Source organism: Aegilops tauschii, chromosome 6 (genome assembly GCF_002575655.3).
Source record: "Aegilops tauschii subsp. strangulata cultivar AL8/78 chromosome 6, Aet v6.0, whole genome shotgun sequence".
Classification (NCBI taxonomy): domain Eukaryota; kingdom Viridiplantae; phylum Streptophyta; class Magnoliopsida; order Poales; family Poaceae; genus Aegilops; species Aegilops tauschii.
In genome coordinates, this window is record NC_053040.3 from 360,866,592 (window position 1) to 360,878,946 (window position 12,355).

Here is a 12,355-nt window from a genome sequence, read left to right on the forward strand (position 1 = left end):
TTGTAAAAGTCATCGACCAGCAAGCGGATAGCCTGAGGGTCTTGAAACAACTGACCTCCTTCCCATAAAAGGGGAATGGAGCAGCGACGCCTATGGCCATTAGCGATGGCCTGGAAGTAGGCTGTGTTGGCATCTCCAAACAACACCCAGTTTATATAGCCACGCTGGCGCCAAAATTCCTCCTCCTTGGAGTAGATCTCCATGAGAGAATCTTCCAGATTGTATCTATGAGCCCACTCGTCGGCGGAGATCCCAGCAATATTTGCGCGAAGGTCAAGGGTCCGGATCTCCTCGGGGAGGGAGGCCTTCTGGACCCGAAGGTCCCTCCCAATATCAGCACCCTATCCCTTCATGAACTGCCTAGACCGTTTGGGTAGGTGATGCCATTCGTTCAGGATCGACATCTGCCTATCGGGCTCGGCTGACGCCGAGACCCAGTGAGCCTGGACGGCTGCCATAAACCCTGGCTGCCGGAGCCAAAAAGCCTCAAAACGAAACCACGAAGGGGGTCGTGGTCTCTCATCCCTAGATGATAAGAGAAGGGGAACGTGGTCGGATCCAATGCGAGTAATAGCCTGGAGAGAGGCCAAAGGGAACCGAAGCTCTCAGTCGGGGAAGACAAACACCCGGTCAAGCACACTAAAGGTCAGGGAAACTTGTCTATTGGTCCAGGTAAACCTCGCCCCACCACCTGCCTTTTGGTTGAGCTCAGTAACTATACGTGTGTCCCGTTTAGTCCCACTCCGACCTACAGCCTGAGCTCAGTTGCATACATGCAGTCCACCGATGTGACGGCAAAGCTCCGCCTTCCCAAGAACTCGACCTCGGTCATGCACAGGAGTACTGCGTTATGATTCATGACACGTCTGAGCAGCATCGGGAGTGAACAAGACTACAGTGGTAAACGCCCAATTCACGCGGGTCACGTCACGAGCGCCGGCCTGTTTGTTGACAGCACCGAAAAGCACGCCTTTGGCATAGCGTACCCTTGAAAAAGAAAGGGTTTGTCTAGGTCTCAGTCGACTGAGACTTCGCGAAGTCTAAGTCAGATGACATCATCCAACAGTAGCCCAGCCCATTTTAGTTTCTTATTAAGTCTTGTACTTTTTTCTACTGTTGCTGGGCCGGCCATGTTATTGCAGCCTAATGCCTTCATTTTTCCAGTTGTTGTGTGCTTTTGGGCCAGCGATTTTTTGACCATCGAGAGTTTTTGTAGATGCTGCTCGTTCTGGCAGACTGGCCGGGCCAGTAGTTAACTTTTTTTTTACGGTGAGGGCCAGTAGTAACCTTAGATGTCTCAAAAACAAGTAGTAATCTTAGCCGTTTACATGATTTTCCTACCATCCGGCCTTTTGTTGTTTTTTGTTTGGTTTTTTTGTTTTTGCTTTTGTTTGTTAAATGTTTATTTTCTTTGAAAAATCAGTTATTGCTTCACCATAAAAAAGAACTGAAAGCTTTGTTTACATTTATAGTAATATTTTGGAAAAAAGTGCTTGTTTATTTTTTAAATTATTCATCATGTGTTGAAACAAATATTTTTTTAAAACATCATGTATATTAAAAAAATGTTCACGGTGTGTTTACCAAAACAGAAAATAACTAAAAATACGACAACAAAATAAAATAGGCAGAAAAAATAAATATGATAATAATAGTAGTAGTGATAATAATAATAATAATAATAATAATAACACCACAAAAGTTGCACTTTGAAAGACATGTAGTTGTAGTCGCGGCTACACTGTGTCTAGTGGATGATATGCAACTGTCCCCCTCCTGACAAAAACATCACTGAGTTGCAGTCACGTTGAAGACATGCAATTGCAGTCGGGAGTGACACTTGCAGTTGTGTGTTTAATGACAGACATGAAAAGAAAAAAAGTTCCACACCGATAGTAGACATGTAATTACGTGCGATTTAATTTACATGCAATTGTGTGTGATCGATGTATGTGCAAATAGGTGGTAATATTTTGAAAAAAATAAAAACTAATAGAAAACAGAAATATGGGGAAAAGAAAAAAAGAAAATAGGAACGAAGCTGGGGAACAATCCAGCGCGAATGCAACACAAAGCAATGACAAAAAGAACAAAAAACAAAACAAAAATGTGTGCTTGAACACCTGCCCAACCCACAAAAGCATGCCTGGTGTCAAGTATGCAACTGTGCCCCCTCTCCTGCCCGCCTATGGGGAAATGAAGGTCAGTTGCAGTCGGATGGTTAGACATTAAGTTGCAGTTGGGAGCGACGCTTGCAGTTGCGTACCTAGTGTCAGACATGCAACTGGCCCCTCTCCCGCCGCCCTACAACGTAAAAAAGGTCAGTTGCAGCCGGATGGGTAGACATGCAATTGCAGTCGAGGGTGACACTTGCAGTTGTATGCCAAGTGTTAGACATGCAACTTCCCCTACCTCTCTCGGCACCCTCCAAGAAAACAAAGTTCAGCTGCAGTAGGGGGCGACACTTGCAATTGCATGCCTAGTGGCCGACATGCAACTGCCCCCTCTCTCACCGCCAGCTGACAAAACAAAGGTCGGTTGCAGTTGGATTGGTAGACATGCAATTGCAGTTGGGTACAACGCTTGCAGTTGCGAGCGTAGTGTTAAACATGCAACTGCCCCCTCTCCCGTCGTCATCTGACATAATAAAAAAAGTCAGTTGCAGTCGGGTGGGTAGAGATGTAGTTGCAGTCGAGGGAGACGCTTGCAGTTGCATACCTAGTGTCAGACATGCAACTCCCCGCTCCCCTCTCCGACTGCTCACCGAGAAAACAAAAAGGATAGTTACAGTCGGGTGGGTAGACATGCAGTTATAGTCGAGGGCGACACTTGCAGTTGCATGCCCAGTGTCAGACATGCAACTCCCCCCTCCCCGACTGCTCACCGAGAAAACAAAAGGATAGTTACAGTCGGGTGGATAGATATGCAGTTGCAGTCGGGGGCGACACTTGCGGTTGCATGCCTAGCGTCAGACATGCAACAACCCCCACTCCCACGGCCTACCGACAAAACAAAAGGTCAATTGCAGGTCGTCTAGGTAGACATGCAGTTACATTCAAGGCGACACTTTAGTTGCATGCCTAGTGTCAGACATGCAACTGCCCCTCTCCCGCCTCTCTTCGGCGAAACAAAAGTCAGTTGCAGCTAGGTGGGTAGACATGCAATTGCAGTTGGTGGTGATGCTTGCAGTTGCGTGCCTAGTGTCAGACATGCAACTACCCCTCCTTTCCCGTTGTCCTGCGACATAACAAAAAGGTTAGTTGCGGTCGGGTGGGTAGACATGCACTTGCAGTTGCATGCCTAGTCTCAAACTTGCAACTACCCCCCTCTCCCGCCCACTAGCAAAACAATGGTCAGTTTCAGTTACCGCTGAAAGTTATTGAGTTACCGTTGTGTTTTTAAATTCCTCCCATAAATAGATGCCAACCGCTACCCATGTTCTTGTGCTTGCAATGACTCAAGCAAACTTCACAGACCATCGCCTGAGCGCATAAAAAAACTAACAACACGAAGATGTTAACAAGGATATGAAAATGACATATTTTATGACCAGACAAGCAAACAACGGTTTCTTAACTAGGATATGGAAAAGCAAACATATATGCATAGATGATATAAAAAAAGAAACAATTACTAACAAAAATATGCATAAGTGGATATATTAACAGGATGTGGTCACAAAAATTGAAAATGAACATATTTTGTTGACTAACAAACAAATTCTGCTACTATCAAAAAGAAACATTTCAAAAACTAGACGGAAAAACAAACATACATGCATACCTCTAGAATGTCTACTTGAAAACTAACAGAACTCTGCATTGACTAACAACAAATTCTATTGCATTTAAAACAAAGAAACGTTTCTATTTGAAATTACTACAAACTCTGTTTGAAAATACTAGACATCTGTTGATCCTCTGCTAAGTATGGGGAGATGAAAATGAACATATTTTGTTGACTAACAAACAAATTCTGCTACTATAAAAAAGAAACATTTCAAAAACTAGACGGAAAAACAAACATACATGCATACCTCTAGAATGTCTACTTGAAAACTAACAGAACTCTGCATTGACTAACAACAAATTCTATTGCATTTAAAACAAAGAAACGTTTCTATTTGAAATTACTACAAACTCTGTTTGAAAATACTAGACCTCTGTTGATCCTCTGCTAAGAATGGGGAAATGGAAATAAAACTCACTAACCTTTGTTGATCCAAAGTATATTTTGACTACTGGTAAAAAAGAAACTATTAATCTACGTTTTGTCCAAACTACTGGAACAAACAAATCTCCCTCGAATGGGAAAAATGAAGATGACTACTAATCTCTACTTAAAACAACCTACTCGAACCAACAAACAGAAGAAATCGGAGGAACACCTACTCTCAGATCTACAGTATGACGGCTAAAAAAAGAGAGATCAGGGGAACGCCAACCCAGCCCAGCGAACAACCCACCGAGAAAACCTCCCATGTCCCCTGACACAAAGAAGCCCGACAAACAAACAAACAAACAGGCTGGACACACGTGTTACACATGCTGAAACAAGATAACCCACTTCCAGCGCGAATCTTGAAGCAAACAAAGATCCGACGGATGGCGCGTCGACTGAGACTTTACTAAATCTCAGTCGACTGAGATTTAGCGAGTCCGTTAAAATAATGGAAGCTAAAAAGGACAAAAAATAAACTAAAAATGGGACAATAAAAAATAATAACAAAAGAAAGAAAAATGAGAAAAGAAAAGACATACAAATGATAGATAAAATGAAAAAGGGAGGAAAATGAAGAAAAAGAAAAGACAGAACGAGACAACAACAGCCTAAAAACACACATTGAGATGCGACCTGAAAAAAAAATGAGAAAGACCTGCACGACAAAGTCACAACGCGAAAACAAAAAACGGCCCAAACAACGGAAGACATAGACAAACAGAGAACCGGGCTAGACACTCTCCTTAGCAGGCTGAAAACAAAACAACCAACTCTCCAACACGAATCTTAAAGCAAGTAATAATCATACGGCTGACACGTTGACTGAGACTTCCGAAGTCTCAGTCAACTGAGATTTAGCGTCACCGAAAAAGAAAAGCAGATAGATTTCGGTGGTGCAAAGGACAGTATCGGACTTCTCTTCTGATCCAATTATATGCGCAGTCCAGTGTGAAAAGAAGCCTTTTTTCCTCCGGGTCGTTGAGATGAAAAAAACCTTCGGCTGTACGTGCAAACTGTCAAACTGGGTGTGACAGCAGCACGACCCATCGCCATCGACGTAACAGCGAGCGACCCCACGCCGCAGGCCGGCACAGAGCAGTGAATCCTATGCGGCCGTGGCAATGTGTTGACGCTGAGCACCCACAGTATTTCTTTGCACGAGACTTGATAGCATACTGAACTTCACAGAACCTTTCAAGACCGCTCTTTATGACCAAACTGTAGGTACTCCAAGCAGCACCTACATGACCAAAGACTACCACCAAAAAGAGCGTCAGTGCAGCAACAATCTGAACTTTGGCCGGCCATTGATTGCAAAAATAAATCCCAGTTGATCCACAGCAACGCCAGACATTATTTGGCTGATAGCTTTCAAACGTTCATGTTTGATTCTAGACCTCTACCAGAACCTATGGACGGCACTAGTAGATCAACCCAGCCTTCCTGAGTCTCCACTTGCACACCAGCTCATCCTTACAACAGAAAGAGAGAGACGGACAAAACAGAGGCAACGAGCCAGCCGAAAGTTCACCCTAAAACGATGGAACTATAGCATGTCCTTCAAGAAATGTCTAAAATGCATGGCACCGGGGAATACAGCCGACGGAAGAGGCCGAGTCAATACCCGAACCACCACCATTGCTCTGTGCTAAGGACCTTTCAAGTAAGATCCTTATCACCTAGCAAAGGATTTTTTTTTTCATTGCGCGGTTCGTTCTTGACTCAGGCTCGACGTCGCCGGTCCTCCCCAAGGCAAAATCCACCCTAACACTCAGGCGTTGCACATTGCAGCGCCGTCTTGATCTTCTTGATAGTGCAGGAGATAAGATTGTTCACGGTCTCGACCGATTCCACGGTGAGCTTGGCGGTGGGCTGGCTGTTCACAAGAATCTGGAATGCCACGGTCAGCAGAGAACCGCCGGTCTTGTGCTCGCTGCCGATGCTAGGACCGTCGGGCAGAATGGCAAATCCAGATGGCAGCAGAGCAACATAGGTGGAGTCCCCGCCGTTCATGACGAGCTGCATTGCAGGGATATCCACAGGAGCGTATACAACAATCGACCCGGATGCATCAGTGCACGTTTCCTGAAGGATCAGCATGCTGCTCTGGTTGGCACTCATGGCCTGCAGCAGAAGGTATGAATAATTAGAAAAAAAAAATATAACATTTGGTAGTATCAATAGTAAAACTCAAAATGTCCAGAACAAAAATGTTGAAATTTTGATGGAGCAGCCAATAGTTCGTATCTGACAATTAAACAGTTTAGAATCGAGAGTACATGGCACATTTTCTGCACGAGGAAAGGTGGGGTTCTTCTTTTCTTTTCTTACGAAGTCTTTGGGATCAGGATCTACACGATCTGCACAAAGGATCCGGGACAGCTTTGGGTTTGGATTCTAACACTTTGTACGCATTACAAAACAGTAATGAAAGTTGTCAACCTGACACCTTTTCAAGCAGATCTGCGCCTCGTTCCCCAGTTTGGTCCCAGTTTTGGACCCTTCCGCAGACGTTGTGTAAAAGTGTGGCGCTACTCATTCTAGACTTTCTAGTCGGCTTTAGCTTTTGGCCCATGATTACGACCTCTTTTCAGCTGCCCTAGACTCCTAACAGTACTTGATGGAAAGTTGCCAGACTTTTCTTTGTGATCTCCTTGTCATCATTGGTTCACAACATAGTGATTATTACTGGATAATGGATATGGTGTTGTAGTGTTATTCTATGTGACAGCTCCCAGACTATTGTCAGCTAGCCTATATTTGTGACATCCAGAAACTTTTCCATGTATGTAAAACATTTCCAAAGTTCAGTAAGCTGTTTGTGATGTCAGTGGTCAGCTAGAAAGTGACGTAAAATGGAGTGCTAAATCATTTTATTAATCAAGTACTAAATCCATCTAAGTACACTTCAAAAATTATGCACAGCCATATACCAATTCATGGGTAAGCATGTGGAACAAACAACAAAAAAGTTGCAGGTTCATATCTGATATAGTGAAAGTGATGTGCCATACCCTAGACATATCGCCATTCTGGGAAAACCTCTTTAACCAGTTAAGAGTTAACTATTAAAGAAGTAATGGAACAGAAGCAGATTAAGTAATACTCACACTGGCTCTGAGGAGGGATACCGAATTTCCATTCTGATGTCCCTTTGCAATTCGAGCCATCTCCTGCATGGGCCCTCCATTACTGAGGATGTCCCACTCGGCACGCAGCTGTTCATCACGCAGAAAGTCGAACAACTTCTCAGGGGCAATAGGCACCCATACAGATGTGGCGGCACTCAGCACCACCCCTGGTGGCTCCCCAGGCTCGCTCACGCTCTTTCGTGCCATGACACGCACATCCTCAGCGATGCTGCCTGTTGCACCATCCAGCTTGCTCCATTCACGTGCAGATGATGCGCTCACCCCCGCACAGAAGTTCTCCGTCATCCTGCGTGCGAGCTTCAGCATGCTACGCTTACCCTCTTGCGATATAGCTGGCACCAAATGCAACATATTATTATTGACATTCTAAATAAGTGTACTTACCAAAGTATTATTTCGAACAGAATAGAATTATTGCAAAAGTAGTAGTCTTATTTGTAAAGTAGTAAGCTACTTGATAAAATGGGGTCTTAATATTAAAATGCAGCTAGCGTGTGTTATTTGGCATAGAAACAGTGAGCTTTACAAGGTGTACATGGAAAATGGGAAAGGTTCCGAAATTTCTGTACCTGTTGGTTCATTAGGTGACACTGTAGCAGAGGACATGAGGATGGCCAGGCATTCACACTGGCGCTGCAGAGTGGCGAGCCAACGGCTGGCGCCAAAGGCAAGACCAGATCGGAGAAGTGGTCGGTAGAACTGATGGACAGATGCCTCATCGTATTCAGTATGCTCAACCCATGTGACCTACAGGGTAAATGCATCTGTTAGCCATAAATGCACGCCCACATGCAATTGTCTTGGGGTGTTGTAATACAACAACCGAGTTCTGAGCGCAATACAAACACACAACTGTGGGTACACAGTGCAGAGTGCAGAGATTAGATAGCTCTTTCTTTAACCATATGATGTAGTACTTCTGTTTTGAAGTAAAAACGTGAAAACTACACATTGGGCAGTTTGCCAGTTAACCAGTCCCAAGATGTGGACCTACTGATGGTCCATGGGTTCCACCATAACTTCTAGTGTGCAATTGTTGAATTATAGTAGTTTGTACCAGGCATACCATTTTACTATTACTGTGGTGAGACTTGGAAAGGATACGTAAGAGATTTAGTAACATGGAAGGAAGGGATCCACAATAAGAAATGAAAACGGCTTGTGTATAAATAAAGGAAGAACTTACATCCAGAGCAAGATAAGAGCATATCTCTAGTTTTAATAGAATAGCAGATACTTCTGCACATGGATTTGCCAGCAAATTTTGACATCAGTCTGATGCTACATTGTTGATTTCTTGTCTGCAAACTCCCAAAAGATGCATATAGACTACTTCTAGAATATTTCTTCCTTTGAGATCTTAAAATAGATGTCATCAAAAAGTGATGCGTACATATAAGACAGCGTGTGATCAAGGTGTTCGAGAAATGGAAGAACCCCCCCCCCCCCCCCCCAAAGTTCCTGGAACATTGACTAATTGCTCCTGAAATTGATCGCATAACTCACAGGACTACTATTTACTTCAACAAACTAATAAAAGAGATCTATCATTGTGTTTTCACAAGAAAACGAGTTATTTCTCACTTGTGCACAACCAGTTTTTAAAGCAAATCAGTTTCCATAATCAGGTCCACATATTAAGAACGTCTCAAGATCTGTGCAAAGCTCAGGTACACAGACGTAACAAAGGAAATGAGCAAGTGTCGCAGATTTCAACATGTCAGGAACACCTTGAAAAAATACAAGACAATAAGTTACCCAAGGTGCTCCATCCAAGGGGTAGAAGCATCTAATCCCCTAGAAAAGTTGGTGGTTCAATTAAACAAGCAGATCAACATGCTTGGGTAATTGTGTTGGATCCACAGAAATGTTTAATTACTCCGGGTAGCTTGTTTAACCCATCTCCTCGTTGACCAATTGATTTGTTTATGTGGGTGGTGGGTTCATGACCCTAACTAATCAATTAGGCCTTGACTTGTGAACACTATGTTGCATGGGCATCATCAAATCACATTATAAATTAATCAGCAAGATAAAACAACCACTTCCGAAAACAACGCCACTCTCCCGAAATTCTAAGGGAGGGTACAGTGGTAGTGGAGAAGTAGTGGAAGTAACATGGTTACTTCTAATGCTCCCGGAAAACTCTGACCAGTTACTTTCGTGCAAACGTTCCAGTCGCAAACTACAGTGATCATAATGTTGGTTATTACCTTGCAGTAGCCATTGGGAGTATCTTGCATCACACAGCCGGAAGGTAGCCTCCTACACTTCAAGTTTGAGCCTGCGGATGTGGCAGCAGAATTTTGATTGCTCAATAATCCATCAATGGACACATCCACCACTGCCCAGGCACCCTCAGCCAGCTGCTTGCAAAACCTGAGAAAAATAACCTCCCTTATGGGGACCAGAGGTGAGAGCACCTGCAGCTCAGCCTTCATCTGTTGCAAGAAAACACAAGTAAATATTAGCAACTCAGGTCACATGTGGCGACACTCATCGCATATAATGGACACTGGGGACTGTTAGGCACTTACTAGCAGCAACGCTCCATTTCTGCTTCCACCAATGCCGTTAGACACCTCCTCAAGGATTGTGGCCTTAGCAATCATGCATGAGAACATGTCGGACCACCGCCTCTGTGAAATGAATGGAGAAACATCAGTATAGTAAGCATAGTATAAGCACCTTTTATAAATAGGAACAAATATAAGAAGGGGAAAAGTATGAGCTTGAACCTCGTCCATAAGGGTCTCTACAAGGGCAACACTATTGTCGATGATGACCAGGCCGGACTCCCTAGAGGCCTCAGACACAAATCCAACAGGCTTCATGCCAATGCAATGCTGGGAGGAGTGGAGATACTCCTCAAAGTTGAGTGACTCCTTGTCCGGAAAACCAGGCGATCCCGTAACCCACAAAGGATCATCGGTCTGTGCCATCTTGACAAGTTCATCCATTGCGCTAATTGCAAGCTCCAAGAACACAGACCTGTCAATGTCCACCATAGATGCTAAAGCAGGCCCGGTGGCCCGTGCTGGTGTGATGACGGTGCCCATGGAGCTTGAGGCACCCCCGGCATACTCACTCATCATACCGTGCATCGAAGGCTGCATAGACCCTATGCCACCGATTCCCCCGACTGCTAGCTCCAGTGAGGAGTTTGGCAAGGGCATCGACAGGTGTGGCTGCAGCTGGAGCGGCGACAGAAGGGACACGGGCTTGCCGAGGAACTTGGTGGCAAGGGTGCAGACACGGTTGAGTTCGTCCTTGAGCCGTGCATTCTCGATGCGCAGGTGCTGCTCCTCAAGGGAGACCTCCCCGAGCATGGCCGGGCTGCCGCAGCCGCCGCACATTGGGGTGCGCATGGCCTCCCTGATGGTCAGGTTCTCCGTGCGCAGCTTTTCATTCTCCTGCTTCAGCAGCGCGTTCTCGTGCCGCTCCAGTTGCGTCTGGGCGCGGAAACGACGCGTCAGGATTCGCACGAGACCCCGAACGGGCCAAATGAGAAATGGATCGCGGATGGTAAATCTACCTTCATCTGCGTGCGGCGGTTCTGGAACCAGAACTTGACCTGCCGCGCGTCGAGGGAGAGCCTCTTGCTGAGCTCGGCGCGCTGCTTCTCGTCCGGGTGGGGGCACTCCTTGAACAGCCTACACGAGGCGGAGAGGACGACGAACGAACCCATGCATGAGAGGACAAGAGGGAAAAGGCGGAGAGAGAAGGTGGATGTAAATAGCTTTGGGCGTGGGCTCTTACGCTTCGAGCTCCTGGATCTGCTGCGGCGTGTGGCGGTGGTAGCGCTTCTTCCGCTTGCGGGGGTTGCTGCCGCTGGGCTCGGCGTCGTCGTCGTCGTCGCCGACGCCGGAGATGGCGTCCAGGTGGTCGCTCCCCGACCGGCTGTCGTTCTGCGCCTCCGCGTCCCTGGCCATCGCGCCGCCCGCGCCGTCAGCAAACATCCGCCCGCCTATGCCGCCGTCTCGGGCGCCGGCGTTGTCCTGAAAACGTTAAAAAAAACTCCACCAATCACCCACCGCGGCAAGGCGAAGCAAAGCGAAAGAGCGTTCCGGCCGTGACGACGTACCAGCCCGAGGGAGAGCGCGGGCGAGGACGAGAAGGCGCCGGCGTAAGGGAACTGCATGCCGCCGCCTCCGCCGCCGCCGTCGAAGAGGCCCCCGAAGCTCATCCTCCCACGTCCCCCGGGAGGAGCAGACACGACACGAGTGCAGACCCGCGTCGCCTTTTCACCGTCTCTATCCTGCGTCCCAAAAAGGGCCTGCGCCCTGGATCTGCACACCTCACGACCCGAATCCTCGGCTGCGTGTGGCTCTGGACGGGGTGGAGATAGAGAGAGAGACTCGCCCCGCCTCGCCTCGGCCACCCTCTTTCTACTACCACTGCTACCTCTACGAGATTAGGCTCCTCCTCAAAACCCTAACCCTCCACGGCGAGGGGAGGATTAGAATAAGGAGAGGAGAGGAGAGGAGAGGCGAGGGCGAGGCGGGCGAGCGAGCGAGAGCCGGCGATTAAAGAAAGCTTTATGCACGGGGGGGTGGGAAGGGAACGGGAGGGTCAAAACGGCAAGACGACGATACGAGGGGAGCGATGGGGGGAGGACTCCCCGGGTGTGGACGCACGGAAAAAGGGTGGGGAGAAACGCGAGGCGCTGACGCTGATGCAGCGCAGTCAAACGGGCGGTGCGGTGCCTGTTTTTTGTTGCCTTCCGGCGCTCCGCTTACTTTCTTGCGCGGAGCCGCGGAGGGCCGTCCGTCCGGTCCGGGCCCGTTTCGTCCCCGCCTCCACGGCGTCGTGTGTGCTAGCTCCTCTGGCTAGCACGTTCAAAAAAAAAAAAAAAGCTCCTCTGGCTGGCCCGACCAGCGCGCCGGCTCCTTTGCTTGCGTGCCGGGGCCAGTGAACCCGTTTCCGTTTCATCCGTGGGCTGCTCACTAACCGTGTTGCTTGAATTATTTTTTTGTTAATAA

At 47.0% G+C, this 12,355-nt stretch overlaps 1 protein-coding gene across 2 annotated transcripts; it reads right to left on the reverse strand.

Moving 5' to 3' along the window:
- Positions 1-5,498: 5,498 nt before the first annotated feature.
- LOC109764197 (homeobox-leucine zipper protein ROC5) lies at positions 5,499-12,057 on the reverse strand. 2 transcript variants are annotated; one of them, XM_020323046.4, is made up of 9 exons: positions 11,458-12,057; positions 11,133-11,371; positions 10,909-11,026; positions 10,112-10,825; positions 9,911-10,012; positions 9,587-9,814; positions 7,943-8,120; positions 7,332-7,705; positions 5,499-6,345 (listed from the first exon to the last, which is right to left on the reverse strand). In XM_020323046.4, exons 1-9 carry the CDS (start codon positions 11,557-11,559, stop codon positions 5,986-5,988), a joined length of 2,415 nt encoding a protein of 804 aa, XP_020178635.1. In that variant the 5' UTR covers positions 11,560-12,057; the 3' UTR covers positions 5,499-5,985. The 2 variants fall into 2 exon arrangements, with proteins under 2 accessions (XP_020178635.1, XP_073357667.1); XM_073501566.1 differs by having other exon boundaries at positions 9,911-10,825; positions 11,458-11,887.
- Between the last annotated feature and the right edge of the window lie 298 nt (positions 12,058-12,355).

What these genes read in the sequence shown, in the direction of transcription:
- LOC109764197 (XM_073501566.1), bottom strand. Translation starts at nt 11,559, where the DNA reads ATGAGCTTCGGGGGCCTCTTCGACGGCGGCGGCGGAGGCGGCGGCATG. An exon ending in ACCGCCGCACGCAGATGAAG is followed by an intron (nt 10,826 to 10,908) that starts GTAGATTTACCA and finishes TTCCGCGCCCAG; the next exon opens with ACGCAACTGGAGCGGCACGA. An exon ending in TATCCCTCCTCAGAGCCAGT is followed by an intron (nt 6,346 to 7,331) that starts GTGAGTATTACT and finishes CTTCTGCTGCAG; the next exon opens with GCCATGAGTGCCAACCAGAG.